This window comes from Rattus norvegicus, chromosome 13 (assembly GCF_036323735.1).
Source record: "Rattus norvegicus strain BN/NHsdMcwi chromosome 13, GRCr8, whole genome shotgun sequence".
Lineage (NCBI taxonomy): Eukaryota > Metazoa > Chordata > Mammalia > Rodentia > Muridae > Rattus > Rattus norvegicus.
The window spans coordinates 49,873,083-49,891,564 of record NC_086031.1 but is presented as its reverse complement, the minus strand read 5'-3'; the positions used below and the strand labels follow the sequence as shown (position 1 = coordinate 49,891,564).

Sequence of the window (18,482 nt, the reverse complement as noted above, 5' to 3'; positions counted from 1 at the left end):
ACAGCAAGAGCTAGCTTCAGCTTAATGGATCAGCTATGGTTTCCATACCATTATTGCAGAGCTCCAAGTTGGTGGTTAGACTGGAAGAATCAAGGCTTAGGCTGATTCACCAGGGCTCCATTCCTTCCGTCCTTCCTGACTAGGGATTAGGAGGCACATAATAAAGCGGTAGGCACTGAGCATGGGTCAGGGTTGTCTTCTAAAATGGAAGCTTCCAGAAGATGTAGCCATTGCTTTCTTCCCCACCCTCACACACATTCTACGTACAGCCTCTGGATCGTTAGAGGAATGGTGTGAGGAATCGAGTAGAATCAAGAACAATAAAACGAATGTCTTTAGTTTTCTCTAGAAGTGATTGGTAGAGTTTTGTTTGGGGCCCTTCTGGGCGAGGGGGTGGGGGTGTGGGGAGCTGACAAGAGGCAATGGACTTAACCAGCATGCCGGTCTTTAAAGTCCTTACGCTGTGGTTAAAAACAAAGAACAGATGAAATGGCAGCCTAAGAGAGGATATAATTAAAAGCTAAATTCTACAGCACATTCTGACTTCAACCTCAATGGGCCTCAGTTTCCTGGTCTGTAAATGAAAGCTGTCAAAGGCCAAAGCTGGGTTGTAGGGTTTGGGGATGTGTGGCCCTTAGGATCTGAATTATAACAGGTAGGGACTTGTAAGACTCTCTCACCCCTCTGCCTCTCTGTCAACTCACAGAATGTGATAATCCCTGGGATTAAGGCTGTATTGCGAATTTACACAGAACATTCCCGCTTTTTTGTTCCCTGACTCGATCCTTGGGTATCTCTGAGATGGGTGGGTAACCAAGCACTTTGATTCTGGTTTGATTTGCAGGGGAATGAAGTGGCAGGAAAGTGTAGGGGCTTGCCCATTACCTCACAGGTAGAGTTGGCAGAACTGAGTCTGAAGCTCAGTGGTCATGAAGGGAGTGGTGAGCCTGAAGTTTGAGGAGAGACAGGAGCTGGGAGACAGGAGCTGGCAGGAGATGGGTGGTGACTCTCCCCTACAAGGGAGCTCTAAGCCAGAGAGTAGAGACTAGAAGAAGGACCATAGACCAAAAGTCATTGAGGGGATCTTCTGGTGCCTTTACTGGTGAGAATTTTCCTTTTGTCACTGAGCCCAGAGAGACAAATGCAGTAGCATTTCCCAGGTGGGTGGAAGAACTATCCCCACCCTTTGCTAGGGTGAGGCTCAGCTTTCTCCCCCAGGGCCCTGGCAAGTCTCTGCGAGGCCTGCCTGCCTACTTGCCCCAAGAGCGCAAACTCAGCTGAAAAACAAAATCAAATCTGGTTGTGGAGAGGCGGGGCGGGGAGGGGATGTGGAGAGAGCAGCTTGGGGGGGGGGGGCACCCCTCCACCTCCACCCAGTGTTCAGGGTGTGGCCTTGAAGGGAGGAAGACAGGGCTGAGCCAGGTTGGCCAGGACGCTGTGACTTCAGTCGGGGATGAACAACCTACCCCAAACCCAGAGCCTTCTGGGGCAGTGTTGTGATTGGAGAAACTGAGGCTGGGGAAGCAGGCCGATTGACCGGCATACTCAGCCAGGCAGCGGGGAAAGCCAGCTCTCCTGACCGGAGTTCTTGTCACATGGCTGCGTTAAGCCTCTCTTTGCCAACATTTGCCCTAACATTTCTAAAACTCCAGTCATGAGCAGTTAGTATTACAGTTTATTAAAAACCATCATTCCAACTATTACTTATTTTTCAAGGAATCACTTTTAAACTTCAGTGCACTTCCTTTGAAAAGAAACTGCACACCCCTAACGTCAGACGACACAAAAACAGCATTCTTTGGCTATTAAAGGAAGGGTAGCCATGACCTTTATAACCAATATCAACACTGTGAGACAGAAATCTATTTGATGCTAGCGAGAAGTGTTGGCCCCACTGGAAATTCTGTGTTGTTTTGCTCTAAAAGAGATGTCGGTGAGTAACAAAGAAGCATAGGGACTCACCCCTAGGCTTCGTCCAAATGACCATCAGACTGGAAATGCAAGCATTGCTCCGGGCTTCAGTGACGGTTACTGCCTATGTCCTTGAGATCCCTAAAGTTCTCTCACAGCCATGGTGCATGGCGAAAATATGAGAAGGTTCTGAGTCATAGGATAATCATGTGTGATGGTTTTCCCACAATGACTCCCACCCAGGTCATGAAGAGATCTGAGAGTCAAGAAAAAATAGCACCCAGGTGGAGCCCTGCCACTCCATAAAGCCACCAGCCCCATGCCCAGCTGAATACTTTTTTGCCAATGGAGTATGGGGAGATGAAGTCTGTGACTCAGTGCCTGCCAAGGGCCAAGCTCTGTGGAATAAAACCTCCTTTGGGACGGGCTGGAGAGATTGCTCAGTGGTTAGAGCTCTTCCAGAGGTCCTGAGTTCAATTCCCAGCAACCACATGATGGCTCACAACCATCTGTAATGGGATCTGATGCCCCTCTTCTGGTGCGTCTGAAGACAGCTACAGTGGACTCATAAAAGAATAAAAAAAGAGGGTTCTGGAACAACCCCCCCCCAACATCTTCTACCTTCACCTAAAATCCTAACCACCTCTTTGGAGACCCAGTAGGGTAGACAGAATGGGAGTACTCGGGGAGCAGCCGATGGCCCATATTTTCCTCTTAACTACCTAGTCTTGAAGCTGGGTGGCCCAAGATATCCAAACTCATAGAAACCGAGCAATAGTTAGCTGACTCTAAGAGATTCCAGGGTCTATCTCTCACTACCAACTTTAGCACTGGCGGCCCCTCTGTCCTCCACATAACGTTGGTGACCCAGCAGTATATTTGGAGCAAGGCGTGGTATAAGGGAACGAGTTCCTCCTCCCAGTTGCTACGATCATGGTCCCGCACAGAACACACCAGCTGTAGCCATCCCAAAGTCTCCTTTGTCACTGGTGTCCCTTGGGCCAGAGGGTCTTTTCAGTCCTGGTCTTTAGGCCGTAGACTTGAATGACACCAATGAGCAGCCAAGCTTGTTACTTCTTTTTCCTTTTCTTTCACACCCCGGCCCATATACATATGAAGCAAGCCTTCTCCCACTGAGTTTCCCTCCCCAAGTTCTAGTCTCCTTTTAAATATATTCAAGAATCTGTCATAATCCATCAAAAGAGGAAAGGCAGGTACCTCCTAGGCCTGGAGTCTTTAAGTTTCGGTCTAGCCAATAGCTAGAGACACTTTTGATGTCTCAAAAGAGGGCCACCAAGGACAGAAGCTGTTTGCTTTTCTCTGTTTGTTTTATTTTTTGTTTTACTGAGGTAGTTCTCACTATGATGCCTAGGATGCCTGGAATTCACAAGTCTCCTTGTTCAGCATCTGGAACATTGGGATGAGAGTCATACGACACCATACTCTAGTGTCTAGTGGCTAAGTGAGAGAGACCACATATATAAGAGAGAGAGCCAAGAGGCCTCAGATGTGAGCAAGGAATTTTCAAGTTTTTCCCTTACCTAAGTCTACCTGTGGAAAAATGTATTTCTCAAGTGAGCAGGTGGGAGGTGCACAGGATGGATGTGTGCTTGTGTGTGTGTGTGTGTGTGTGTGTGTGTGTATGCATGTGGATAGTTGTGTGTGCATGCTTGCATGTCCATGTGTGCACACACATGTTCATTTCCCAAAGGGGTGATGTTTTACCCTCGAGTTGGGGATAAAGATGGCCATTTACTTCATATGAGGTTCTTGATGATCTAATCAGCAGGGAAGGCTTGGGATCCTTCAGGGTCTTTAGAGCCAGGAAAGCAAGTTCCCTAGGATATGTCTCCTCCACAAAATCTTTGTCCGTCTTCTGCACTGAGAAATACATACAACCCTCAGGGCCACTCAGCCTCCCCCCCCCCAACATTCTAGGACAAGCTGGGGACACTGGATGTGAGAGATCTATCTGTACTCTGCTGGGCAGCTAGCTCACACTGCAGTGCTCCACTTACTCCTCCCTCCCTGTGTGAACCCATCACTGGGACAGCAGAGTGGGCCTCTGAGTTCAAAACCCAGAATCCATGACACTGCTGTGTAGAATGACTGAGGCTCCAACTTGTCTGAGGTCATGGGAAAAAGACAGCCGAGGGCCAGATTTCCCTTTTAGAAGAAAACATGGGGGACTGGAGAGATGGCTTTGCAATTAAGGAAACTCAACTGCTCTTCCAGAGAACAGGAGTTTGATTTTTCAGCACTCAAATTGCACAGCTTAAAATTCTCAGGGACTCCAGTTCCAGGGAATCTGGCACCTCTGTCCATGTAAGCACCTGCACTTGCATGCACCTATCCACACATGCGCGTGCATGTGCGCTCTCTCTCTCTCTCTCTCTCTCTCTCTCTCTCTCTCTCTCTCTCTCTCTCTCTCTCTCTCTCTCCACACTTTTTAATCTTTAAAAAGAAATGTGTATAGACTGTCACATCCTTGTCCCCAAACTCACTCTGACATCGACACAAGCTACAATAACCCTACTGCTCCAGGTGTTGGAGGAAGAAAGAGAGGATCTGATCAAGCAGGGAGCAGGGTGTAGAGATGGAGGGCACCGTAGCCGCTGTGGCAGTTGGTTCTGATAGCAGTTGGCAGCTCAGTTCGATGCCTCCCACCATATAGGAGGAGACCCTAAGGACTTCTCACCTCCATAAGGAGGACTTGGGATCTACAGCCAAGGAGACCAGGTCACAGGGACACTGGGTGTCTCTAGAGAGAAAGTCACCTCCCAGAAGCCTCTCCGGCTACTGACCGGCGTTTTGTAGTTCCCTCAGTCCTGGGCTGCGGCCATCTTGATGCTTCGGGAGATGAGTCTTCAGTTGTCTGCAAATGTTTCTCAGTACCAACGGGTTGCTAAGCGCTCACAGTTTCTGCTCCTCACAACTCATGAGACACTGACTTATTGACAAGTTTTCTCACAAAGTCTACATATGCTTCCAAGACAGGCACCCAAACTGTTGTCTTTTACATTTTAAAGTGGTTTTTTTTCTTTAAGTGACAGTCCAGGTATGGTGGCTCACCCCTATAATCCTAACACTTAGGAGGCTGAGGAAGGGTAATTATGACTGGACCATGAGGTAAGACTGTTTCAAGCAAACAGACAGACAGACAAAAGTCGGTAACAAAACATATCTGAGCCCTGGAGCTGGGCTGTGTTGGAGTTCTGCTGTCTTCCCTCTTCTCAGTAGATAGGAACTGGTTGTCAGTGTGTAATGGTGCACACCTTTAATCCCAGCACTCAGGAGGCAGAGGCAGGTGGATCTCTGTGAATTCAAGGCCAGCCCAGTTTACAGAGCAAGTCCCAGGACAGCCAGGGATATACAGGGAAACTCTGTCTTGAAAAAGCAAACCAAAGCAAACCAAACTGTAAACCAGATGGTACTCTTTAGGTCATAGGCCTCTCTCGGGTGCCTCTGAGGTGTCCCTGAGTTTCAGGCTGTTGGTGATGGTGTTGTGGGTGTGTCTCTTCTCTGCCTTTGAGGACTCCAAAAGGGGCACTCCCACCCCAGCTCCCTTCAAGGACAAGTGACACCACTTTCTGCCTGGATGAACATCAGGGATTCTGACTGATGGGGTTGTTCTCACAACCGTGTGCCAGGAAATAAGAAACCCAGCCCAGGCTGGGCCCTCTGCTTCTCAAGATGAGTCAGGGACCGGCACTCTCCCTGATGAAGTCCCATCTTTTGTGACTCAGGCTTCAGCGGCTCCCCTACTGGCTCAGACTGGTACATAAGCAGCACCCTATGCCTTTCAGAGAACTCTCTATACCTTGGGTCCTATGTGTCCCCCTTGGGTGCCTTGTCGGTAGAAGACCAGAGTCTGAAAGCCCTCAGAAAAGCTCAGCAGAGTGATCTGCATATCAGATGTACCTTGCTACTCAAGAGTAGACAAAACCCTATAAGATGTAAGACAGCTTGTTGTCATTACTGTGTAAGGGTCCTCAGTGGGCACAGGCAGGCAATGGGAGTTGCTAAATAAACAACCATGGAGCCTGTCCTGGAAAGGCTTTCTGTTAAGGTCCTTTCTCTAGAAAGCTCTCTCCGGGCCCACAAGGGATGAGGATTCTGTGAAGTTGTATGCATACTGGCTTTCATGAGAAGGGCGTGGGGAGATTCCCTTGCTGCTGAACATGACCCTGTTGGACACTCCACTGGGTGTGTGACTTGCCATGCAGGGAAGGGTGTGTCCTGTGGCAGAGCCAGTTTGGCCAGCCCCACCTTGTTGGCAGAAGCGTGGTTTCAAAATGGGCTAATAGCTGGGGAGACGGACACTTTTCATCTTGGCCTGCCCAGCACTTACAATGCCCCCAAAGAGGTAGGTCATTTCTGTCTGCTTACGCAGAACTGAAATAGAACTTTCTGGGATTGGCCACATATCAGCTATGTCCCAGGTCAGGGTAAAGTGTCCTGAACTCAGCCGAGTACAGGCTGTGACTCCCATATTGCCCCACTCAAAGTTCCTCCTATCCTCCTCTACCAGCCCATTCATTCATCTGTGGGGGACCCCTGGGCAAGGAGGTCATGGGGAACCCAGCACTCATTGGCAAATGGAGTCTCCATTCCCAGGAGAAATTCTCTAGAGCAGCGTGTGTGTGCTGGGAACCCAGCCCTGTGCTAGGCACAGTTAAAATGCCTATGGTTTGAAAAGCATGGAGGAATGACAGAGCCCTACTGTTGTAACCAGAGAACAAACAGGACCAGGGGAGAGTGGGTGGGCAGCCAAAGGAGTCCAACTATGGGCATCCAGGGCTAGGAAGGGGCAGGTTTGTGCAGACACTTGAGAGCAATGTGGGGTTTGAAAGAAGGTGGGCAGAGAGTAGGTGAAGCAGGGGGTCAGAATGTGTCTGCTGTTAAGGGATAGTTCGAGAGGGTGTGTTAGAAGGGAAGAGATGGCTGGCTAGGGGGGCCTAGGGAGATAGAAGGGGTAGGGTCAAGTTGATGCGCTTGCCTGGTAAATAGCAGAGGTACAGTGAGCTCTGCTGCTAGGTTGGGACTAATGGAAGCTTTGCCTGAGAAAGGCGTGTGTGAGTGAGTGTGTGAGCATGTGAGTGTGAGTGTGTAAGTGTGAGTGCAAGTAAGTGTGTGTGTGTGTGTGTGTGTGCAGGGGCAAGGGGGGTCCTGGGGGCTCCTGGGAGGAGTTAGGTGGTGCCCAGGAATAAACTGAGGAAAATTAGGAATACAGTCCAACAGGTAGCAATACAGAGGAAGGAAGCAGAGAGTACAGTCAGGTGGGTACCACCTCGTCCAGAATGGCTGCTTACTGTCCAGCCCAATGACTTCAGCAAATACGAGTTTCTTGGGCCTTTGGAGCTTAAGAAATGTATTGATCTGCTCTGATCCAACTCACTCCTGAACTCGCATTCCTTGCCTACACAGTGGCAAGTGACTAGTGGGCTCCTGAGAGCTTCCTACTCAAGGAGGAGCTGGAAGAGAGGGACCATCAATGTGGGTTGAAATGCCTCATTGGAAAAGAAAGTATTTGGGGGGCAGGGGCGTTAAAGGCAGAGCCACTAAACAACCTGGGGGCTTCGCTAGCATGATGAAGAAGTGTCTTCCTCCGACACAGGAACAGCCACATAAGGAAACAACTACCTCCCGGCACAAAGCCTGTCTTCCCTTTTTGAGCAGGTGACTCTCTAATGACATCTGCAGCATTAGGAAGAGGGAGGGCAGAACATGGGCTAACTATGGGGAGGTTTCTGGCCAATGCAGTCTTATCTGGCTTGCCTTGGACTGTGGTCACAAGAGCCGCCTCCCAGGAAGTCCCCAGATGTTCCAAATGGAGAAGGACGTCTCTGCACCCACATTCTGGGCTTCAACTTACTCACCTAGCCCAGCCTGTTGACTAAAAATGGTCAGTTCTGCTCCCAGGAAGTTGAGTTTCTAGTCTGGAATGTTTTGATTCATGGACTAATCCCACCTGAAGTTTGAGTTTCCCAAGAAAGCATGAGACAGTCCTGCATGCAAACTGGGGCGTGTGTGCTCCTGTGAGTGTGAGTGTGTGTGTGTGTGTGCATGTGTGTGTGTGAATGTGTGTGTGCATGTGTGTGTGTGCATGTGTGTGTGAATGTGAGTATGTGTGTGTATGTGTGAATGTGTGTGTGCATGTGTGTGAGTGTGTGTGTGTATGTGTGTACGTGTGCCTGTGCGTGTGTATGTATATGTGTTTGTGTGTGCATATGAGTATGTGTGTGTCTGTGTATGTGTGTGCGTGTGTGTGCATGTGTGTGTGAGTGTATGTGTGAATGTGTGAATGTGTGTGTATATGTGTGAATGTGTGTGTATGTGTGTGCGTGTGCCTGTGCGTGTGTATGTATATGTGTTTGTGTGTGCATATGAGTATGTGTGTGTCTGTGTATGTGTGAATGTGTGTGTGTGAGTGTATGTGTGAATGTGTGAATGTGTGTGTATATGTGTGAGTGTGAGTGTGTGTGTGTGTGTGTGTATGCCCCTTTGTATTCAAAGAGGAGGAGGCTGCCAGCGATCCCTATCTGAGTGTGGGGGTGTGGCTGGAGAGGCATTGGCAGCAAAACTCTCCCACCTGCTGTGGGCACAGGTGTCCATTCATTCTCCTCTGGCTGCAGCTGTTTGCTTAAGACTTAGAGACAGTGTTTGGAAATGGGGGTGGGATTGCTATCATTTGGAGCCTGGGGGCAGGGCCACCACAAACATCCTGTGATGTTTGGGCATCCAGACAATGAAGATGTGTCCTGCCGCAGATGCTAGGAGCACCCATGTAAGGAAAGTCTCCTCCATCTTGGCAGAAAGCCTGCCAAATTCAGCATGGGACTCTGAATACTGGGTATCTTCTTCCTGGGCCTGTTCCCCCCCCTTATGGATTATCTAGAACCTTCTTTAGAAATGGTGTGGGTTATTTAAACCCCTTAGCAAGGGGCTGAAGAGATGGCTCAACTGGTAAAGTGCCTGCTGTACAGGCTTGAGGGCCTGAGGTTAGAGCCTAGCACTCACTTGAAAACCAGGCACAGCGGTTCAAATCTGTAATGCCAACAGGGGGTAGGGGGACAGATCAGCCAGCGAGACTAGCTCGGCATGAATCCATGTTTAGTGACAGAACTTGTCTTAAGAAATTAAGATGGGGAGGGGCAGCAGAGGGGACCGGAGAAATAGCTCAGTCAGCAGATTTATCATCATGCCAATATGTGGACCTGCATTTGAATCCCCGGTACCCATGTAAAAAGATAGGCATGACAGCATGCAAGCATCATCCCAGCATTAGGGAGGCAGAGACTGGAGGCTCCTTGGAGTTCAAGAGCATGTATGCACCCCTCGGCTGGCTCCTAAAGGCAGCCATCGTGAGAGTAAGAGAGATGCAGATGGTCCAAGCCCTGGTGTCACGTCCAGTTCTAACTTACAAACATTAGTCTCGTGATGCCTAATGACCCTCTCTGTCACCAACACTCAGGATCTTGGTTACACAGCTGGAGAATCTCAGATATAGTGGCTTTAAGCCCCTGGCCTAAGGTTGCCCTCTAGGAGGCATCTGACATCACCAAGGCAGTGTGACTCTAGTCTGTGCTCTTGACGGTCACATATCCTTCTGAGGCATCCTAACTCGCTTATGCATGAAGAAAGTTTGGATTCCCATGCCACCGCTGCCAATTCAGCCTTAGAGGCTGCATCATGGGCCACCTGTGCAGGCAGGACTAGAGGCAGTAAGTATGATTTATCTGAGCCTTGGAGAGCATCCAGGCTTGTGTAGAGTTAGGAGGGGACAGTGTCCAGCTGAGTTTTTCTCCTGCTCGCCAAAGTGACAGCAAAAGGCACAGGTGAGATGAGAGAGAGCCATCTCCAGATGTCACATTCATACAACCCAGCGCTGTGACTTTAAAAACTAAGGCGGGGCTCCCAGGAATGGATGACACTACTGGGGTGTGGCTGTTGAGAGGGGTCCTCGCCCATTCCCTGGGGGCAGCCCACCTCGCTGAGACTTGCCAAGGCCGCCTGCTGCTCCTTTTCCCAGCACTGGTTGCAGAGCCCAGAACCTCTCTCGGCTTAATCAGCAGGATGGCGTCTTTGCTGGGTCTGGGCCAGGAGAGCATATGCACTCCTTGTCAGGTGTCTGAGATGACGTCCAGGTGTGTCACTTACTGAGAACAAGGGAGCTCCTGTTGCCTTCCCCTTGGAAGCCCATGGGGGAGTGTTCTGCTTCCCCCATCACCAAAAGCACCATCTGCCGCCTTCCTGCCTGATCGGGAGGCCTCTGTAAATTTTGCAAAGAGTCATCAAGGAGTCCGGTTTATGTCCAAATGCCAAGAAAACCACCGGCTCCTCCAGCTTCTGCCTTAGCATTGTTTGTGTCTCTCCCAACTCCCACAGGCCAGCTCACCGTGTGGCAGGGTGGTTTGACCCAGTTTGAGGAAGAAAATTGCGCCCGCTTGGTTTGAGTGAAGGGAGAGTACCTGCCTTCACCAAGGTTAACAGTATATGGCTTCCTGGTTTTGGACACCACTTTCCAACTAGTAGCTTGACACCGTTCTTTGGGGGAACCAGACCAACAGCCCCTCCTTAGTCCTGTGTGGCGAGATCCAGTGTAGATGGTAATTGCTGGTCACACAGCAGCCATCCCTGCAGACAGACACACAGTTTGATCCCGTTTTCTCTCTTCTCTTAGGGTTGGGTGGGCAGCCTCTGGGCTGGACTTGGACTTGCTCATCCCAGCAAAGGTGACTCCCAAGTCGGCACCTGTATGGGGAGGTTTTATCAGGCTCAGTGTTGATCCTGTTGTCTGAGAACAAGTTCCAGCAGGCCAGACCCGCCAGCTTACGGGTCTGGGAAAGTCTTCTGTGGACAGTTCAGTACCAGAGCTGATTCCCACCAAGCCTCTGGGTTTGCAGGCTCCTCCCAAAGAAATAATTCTCTGTTGGACTTACAAGACCCTTAGGGATATCTCACGGTTCATGGTACATTTTCCCTTCGGATAAGTTTCTGCTCTGCGTCTCTCCCAGCCAGCCTGATGACACAGCCCAGAGGTTTCCCTGCACCCACCCTGTACCCTATACCACCTCTGTGTGCACAGGGGCTCCCTAGCTAGTAGCTCAAATAAAATAGACATTTCCAAACATGTGCACGAGCTGACGCCAGCTGGACCGGTCAGCTGCTTTGTGGGATGGCCTAAGTGACAAGGCGAGGACTTGGGACAAAAGCCCGTGGGTGCTGCTCATGCTGAGTGGCTGTTGGAGGACCCCTCCTCTCTGGCTTGCAGCCCCCATCTTAGACTTTGCCCATTGGCCAGATCAGTGGTATAGAGCTTCCTTTCACATACTCCCACAATAAGTATATTTGCAGGGCTCAGAGATGGCTCACCAGCTAAGTGCACTCACTCACTGCTCTTCCAGAGGACCCGGGTTCAATCCCCAGCACCCACATGGTAGCTCATAACCATCTGTAACTGGAGTTTCAGGGAATCTGACAACTTCTTCTGGTGCCTTCTTCTGCACTAGACGTATGCGTGGTGTATAGACATGCATGCAGGCAGAACACCCATGTACATACGATGAGTTATTTTTCAGAATTTAAAAGTAAAATACATTTTACATTGCAACTCAGAATGTATTCAATGTAGCACAAAACAAGTTATATCTCTATTGTCCTGCACTCTGTATTGTATGTTTTCCAGTATTTTTCTTTATTCTATACTTGTAATAAAGGTGGACATATCTGCTAAAATGATCTCATATTCCACAGCAGACCACAACCTGAATTTGGGGGAAAAAATGCCTAAGGTTCCTCTCTTTGCAAATTTTTCCAGATCCTCTGAACACTGTAATGGGGCAAGGGAGGGCTACCTCTGTGGACAGCTAGATCCAGGCTCCCAGTCAAGAGCTAGACTAATCCTCTCGCCCCTTTCCTGTCTAGATCTATAATGGGACCCTCAAGCGGGAGCCTGACAACAGACGCTTCAGCTCCTATAGCCAGATGGAGAACTGGAGCCGGCACTATCCCCGAGGGAGCTGTGCCACCACAGGCGCTGGCAGTGACATCTGCTTCATGCAGAAAATCAAGGCAAGCCGCAGCGAGCCTGACCTCTACTGTGACCCGAGGGGCACACTGCGCAAGGGCACACTGGGCGGCAAGGGCCAAAAGACCACCCAGAACCGATACAGCTTTTACAGCACTTGCAGCGGTCAGAAGGCTGTCAAGAAGTGTCCCGTGAGGCCGCCCTCCTGCACCTCCAAGCAAGACCCAGTGTGCATGCCGCCTATCTCCTGCAACAAGGACATGTCCTTTGGCCACTCAAGGGCCAGTTCCAAGTGAGTGCTGCAGGGCTGTGGAGGGGACAGGTGGGAGGTGATCTGCTAGCCTGGCTCACTCTGCAAGGGTCGCTCACTCCCAAGGAGGAAGGGAGAGGCTCAGTCTGTGTTCTGACTTTCCTATCGACGCCTGGAGGAGTCTCTGGTCTGATGGACCATGGATCTAGAGGAGCCTTAGAAGCGAAAAGGCCACAGAAGCTAGACATTGTGGACACAGGACTTAAGGGTGACCAGCTATGAACAGAGGGTGGCAACAGAGAGATTAGCAGGCTAATTGCTGCCACACTGTGTCTCTCGGATCGGCAACAGCAGTGCCTGGGAAAGTGTTAGAAATACTTATTTTCAGGGCTGGAGCAATGACTCAGCAGTTACCAGCACTGGCCACTCTTCCAGAAGACCCGGGTTTGATTCTCAGCACCCACGTTTGTGACTCGAAACCATCTATGAGACTCCAGTTTCAGGAGAGCCAATGTCCCTTTCCAGCCTCCAGTTATGCAAGTGGTACGCAGATACTCATGCAGGCAGAATACCCACACATATAAAATAATTAAAATAAGCTTTTGAAACTAAATAATCATTCTTGGACCCAACACAGACATCTGGAGGTCCTAGCAATGTGTTCTCTCTCTCTCTCTCTCTCTCTCTCTCTCTCTCTCTCTCTCTCTCTCTCTCTTTCTGTGTGTGTCTTTGTCTCTGCCTTTCTCTGTCTCTCTGTCTCTATCTATCTCTGTCTCTCTCTGTTACACACACACACACACACACACACACACACACACACACACCATGAAGAGAGCCATAGGCACAGGTACCTTGGGCCCACAGTAACATTAAACCTACCTTTTGAGGCTCAGAGCGGCATGAACCTTCCACTGTTTCTTATGACCTAATAACAGCTACTCACTTATTGGGCAGCTATTTAGGGAGCATCTACTCCACACTCTGTGTGTCGAGCATAGGAAGCACAGCCATGCTGGCAGCCCAGGGCAGCTCTGGAACACATTCTTGGTGACCAAGGTGCTGTGTGTCCCTCCTAGTCCAACCCCTTTCCAGGCAGACCCTGGTGAGGGGTAAGCAAAGGCCAGAGACAGCAAGCTTGCCCCAAGGCCACACATCTGGTTCTCTACCCTGTACTCTTTCCTATCAGTCTACACTGTTCTGAAAGAAAGCATAATCCAGTTTAAAGCGGACCCCTTGAAGCACAAGATGTGCTTAGTGTATCTTGACGTACTTACCCCTTGAAGTACATAAGATGTATTTAGAATAATTTGTGAAACTCTTTGGGAGACTAATCATGGCGCCATCTGCCCCAAAATGGAGGTTTAGGATTGAGTGACAAGCCACGCAGAAGGGACACTTGACTGATGAAGAGAAGGCAGTGCCTCCTCGATAGAGAACAGGTGTGCAGCTATCCCAGGGCCAGAGAATTCTACCCCTTGAGTAGAATCCCCTTCAGAAACAAAGTTGGATGACCCTAGCTAAAACTATGGCTATTCCTTGAGCACCAGCTAGGCCAAAGCGTCAGTCTCATAAAAATGAAGAGAGGGTTCCCTCTGCAGATGCTGAGGACATCGGTGGGGTAGGGCTGACCACAGAGGGTCTGTCTCTGCCCTCTGGGCCCTTTTCTCTCCACTTGGAAGGAAGACACACTCGGGTGCAAAGGCTGCCTGTGGCTGCACACCGTGGCAGCTCAGGGAGTTCCCAGCCGAGGACTCCCTTCCTTAGAAAGGCTTCCTGGAAGGGAGACTCAGCAGGCCTGGGCTAGGCCTTCATGCCTGGAACTGAGGTTGCCTTGCTACAACCAACAGACTCTTGCCAGAGTCTAGGGAACGTGCCAGAGGTTGCAGCGAAGCCAAACACTCAGTTAAAACGGTGAACTAATAGACATTTGCTGTGGTTCAACCTAATGCACGAGCTTGAGTGACAGTCTAAGCAGTGGGCATGAACCTGACCTATGGAGTGGATGGTTTCTGAGCTGTAGAACAATCCAGTGGGCAGGGTTTTAGGACCAAGTCACAGACTGTACTATGGTGGGTGGAGTGGCTCTCTAGCCACTAGTCCCATGAAAGTGATCCTAACACAGACAAATACAGTGACTGTCAGGACGTGAAAGACTGAAAGAGAGAGAGAGAGAGAGAGAGAGAGAGAGAGAGAGAGAACCTGGAAGGGAAGTCAGGCAGTGATGGCACACACCTTTAATCTCCAAACTTGGGAGGCAGAGACAGGATCTCTGTTGAGTTTGAGGCCAGCCTGGTTTACAAATCGAGTTCCAGGACAGCCAGGGTTCTGTTACACAGAGAAACTGTCTCGAAAAGACAAAAAGGAAAAACCAGCCAACCAGCCAAGCATCTAGCTGGATGTGGGGAGGAAAAGAGACAGAGTAGACAGGCCTCTCACTTACTCTTCCAGGACCAGGAACAAACACAACCACAGGATAGATGAGGAGTTCCCTCTCAGGAAAGAGGGCCAAGTTTGTGCACAATATGAAGATAACTGTCACGTATTGGCCTTAGCCCCTGAGAGCAATCTCGTACCACGAGAGGGACACCCAGCACACGGCCGTTTTCCTTCCTTGTAGGGAGCCATTCACAAGATTTTCTCCAAGACAGCCTGTCCTTTTCAGCTTCCCTAGAGGGCACATGGAAGCCGTGGTATTTGAGTGTATGAGGAGGAATGTAGAGAGCGTGCTCACTGGAGTCGCCATGTTCACGCTGTAATGCCCTGCACCCTACTTTTTCAGGATCTGCAGTGAGGACATTGAGTGTAGCGGGCTGACCATCCCCAAGGCTGTGCAGTACCTGTGCTCCCAGGACGAGAAGTACCAGGCCATCGGAGCCTATTACATCCAGCACACCTGCTTCCAGGATGAATCTGCCAAGCAACAGGTAACCGGCCGCATCCCTTCCTCGATGGTGGGTCCTGAGTGTGTCAGCCTGGGCCCCACCATAGGAGAGGAGTGGACGCTTGAGCAGTTGGATCCCAGACACTGGGATGGGGAGTGCTCCTGCCATTGCAAGAGCAGAGTTTCATCTTAACCTGCAGAGGAGGCCTCCTGTGTGGACTTTGGATGGTATCTCCCCCACTGGCCATTGCTATATGAACTTTCCCTAGTGTGATATAAAATAAACAGCTGTCACTCCCTCCCACTAACAGTGTCCCGATGATAGACCAACTGCCCCCCGACAGTGTCCCAATGACAGAGCAGAATACCCATCCCATCAGAACACAAGCTGCCATGCCAATGGGTTTATTGGGCTTATTTATAGAGCGTGGTGGGTGAGTAACTTACAAGAGCTCAAGTGACCCCAAAACAAGTCTCGTCCTGGCACAGATGTGTAGATGGAGACCCCCCTCAATCTTCATCTAACCTTTCACATACTATTTACTCTGTCACCTCCAGGATCTGTGCACCTTGGAAAGAATTAAATATCTCTGGGAGGGAGGTGTGGGAAGGAGTGGCTGGACTCTCAAGAGTCAATGATTCTCTCCATCCCCACCTTCTAGTAACAAGCCCGATCTTTAAATCTTTAATTTTTATTTACTCATTTATTCTCTCTCTCTCTCTCTCTCTCTCTCTCTCTCTCTCTCTCTCTCTCTTTCTCTGTGTGTGTGTGTATGTGTGTGTGTGCCTATCTGTCTGTCTGTCTCTCTGTGTGTGTGTGTCTCTCTCTCTGTGTGTCTGTCTCTCTCTGTCTCTCTGTGTCTCTCTCTCTCTGTGCCTATCTGTCTGTCTGTCTCTCTGTCTCTCTCTGTGTATGTGTCTGTGTCTCTCTCTGTCTCTCTGTCTCTCTGTCTCTCTGTCTCTCTCTGTCTCTGTCTCTCTGTCTCTGTGTCTGTCTGTCTCTCTCTGTCTCTGTCTCTCTCTGTGTCTCTGTGTGTGTGTGTGCCTACCTGTCTGTCTGTCTCTCTCTCTGTCTGTCTGTCTCTCTCTGTGTGTCTCTCTCTATCTCTGTCTCTCTGTGTCTCTCTCTGTCTCTGTCTCTCTGTCGCTCTGTGTGTGTGTCTGTCTGTCTCTCTCTGTCTCTCTGTCTCTGTCTCTCTCTGTCTCTCTGTGTGTGTGTGTGTGTGTGCGTGCGCACGCACACGCGCGCATGAGTGTGTTTATGAAGTGGTCAGAGAACAACTGTCAGGATTCAGTCCTCCAACTGTGTGAGTTCTCCTACCTACTGTGTGCATCCTAGAGGTTGAACTCAGATCATCGGGATTTGGGACAAGCACTTCTACCCTACCCACTGACCCATCGCCCCAGACCTCAGCAAACCCAATCTTGAGGGTCTCTTACAGGCAGCTGCAGCTGCTGCAGGGTTGGTACAAACAGCAACCCTGGTCCCAGTGGGAGGATCGTGTCCTACAGCAGCCACGGAGGAGTCCCAGGGCTCAATGACAGCCATGAATTTCACAGACACCCACTCCCTCAGATTCCACTAAAGGATATGACTATTTCCCAGCCCCCAACTCCCTCCCTCCCAGCCCCTCCCCTCAGTGAAAACGGGACTCATTTATGCCCCCGCACACAGTTGGCCAGCTAGGAAAACACTTGCAAGACCACTTCATAAACACACAAACAGCTATGTGTACCACAAGTGGCTTCCAAGAAGCATGGAGGCCGTTTTCATCAAAATTTCTACCATGGGAGAGTTTCTGTGGCACCTTGTATGTGTTTGCCTCACCTTGGGATTCTGATGTACACGGAGATCCATCTTCTCCTCTGGCCTTCACTATGCTCCGGAGGAGGAAAAGATGGCTCCAGACAGAGGAGAGACTTGCTTAGGGCCCTGAGTAGGAGAGGATGGAGCTAAGCTCTGAATTCAGGGTTTCATGTCTGTGTCAGTCCCATAATCTCATTGCTGCATTTGTTTGTGGCTGACTTGTACGCTCCTGAACTGATTTTTGTTTTGGTCTGAAAACCAGTTACTTTGAGCAGAGAAAAAATATCCCACCCTCCCTTCCTTTAGATGATATATAACAACTCTCTCGGCAGGTCTATCAGCTGGGGGGCATCTGCAAGCTGGTGGACCTCCTCCGCAGCCCCAATCAGAATGTCCAGCAGGCTGCTGCCGGGGCTCTGCGCAATCTGGTGTTCAGGAGCACCACTAACAAGCTGGAGACCAGGAGGCAGAATGGGATCCGTGAGGCTGTCAGCCTCCTGAGGAGAAGCGGGAGCACGGAGATCCAGAAACAGTTGACTGGTAGGGTATTACCGAAGAGAAACCGGGGTGGGGAGTGGGCAAGATGGCAGGCTGTGTCTCTAGCCCATGCTTCTGGGCTAGGCTGAGGCACAGCCGGGTGGGTGTTACTGAGCCACAATTCAGGGGCTCCATGGCGCTGGCTTCAATGGAAATGGTGGCACCCAGATGATCACCTGGGGCGGCGTTCACCCTTCGGAAGGCATCCTCAAGGCTGGGGTGCAAGGGAAGGAGCTTTAGGTAGGGGGTACTGGGATTTGCGGGTGATAAAAGGGGAGCTAAGTCCATGGGTCGGGGTGAGAGGATCTCAAGGGATGACTGTTTACAGTACACTTACCCTGTATTCACAAAGTACATGAAGCACTCGAGATGGGGTACAGGGTGGAGAAGCCACCACGAAGACCTTGAATTAGACCAGAGAAGACAAAAATGTTCAGAGTAATAAACTGATAAGAATTCCTAGACCCGCTGTCACGGTTGATATTCTCCATGTATGGTTTCAAATGGAAAACAGAGAACATTGAGCAGTTCTGAGTCCCAAAACATATGGTTAAAAACCGCTGAGCAATTGACTGCAATTCAGGGGCTATCCCTGTGCCTGGTTCTTACCTGGGCAGAGAACTCTGAGATGTTCTCAGACCTCACAGAACCTGCAGTCGACATGGGCACTGAGCACAGGATCATGAGGAATCAGACCATGGTCTGATGGGCCAAGCCTACCTGGAAGGTGGCCATTTGTCAGAGCTAGGACTCAGGGCAGTATCACTAGACCTCAGGTTTGCAGAGCCCGCCATGTTAAGCTGACTGTGTCTGTGTGCAGGGCTGCTCTGGAACCTGTCTTCCACTGACGAGCTAAAGGAGGAACTGGTGGCCGATGCCCTGCCTGTTCTGACTGACCGGGTCATCATCCCTTTCTCTGGCTGGTGTGATGGTAACAGCAACATGTCCCGGGAAGTAGTGGACCCCGAGGTCTTCTTCAATGCCACAGGCTGCCTGAGGTGAGAGAAAAGGGTGTGTCAGATCTTTCCGCTCAGGCCCTCCCACAACCAGCCCCCATTTCAGCCAA

At 50.3% G+C, this 18,482-nt stretch overlaps 1 protein-coding gene across 1 annotated transcript in view; it reads left to right on the top strand.

The window, feature by feature from the left end:
* Window positions 1-18,482, top strand: part of Pkp1 (plakophilin 1) — a 47,823-nt gene that overhangs the window by 17,598 nt on the left and 11,743 nt on the right. Inside the window, 4 exon segments of the mRNA NM_001394216.1 lie at window positions 11,839-12,233; window positions 14,971-15,115; window positions 17,212-17,419; window positions 18,237-18,414. Coding sequence (NP_001381145.1) covers window positions 11,839-12,233; window positions 14,971-15,115; window positions 17,212-17,419; window positions 18,237-18,414 — 926 coding nt within the window.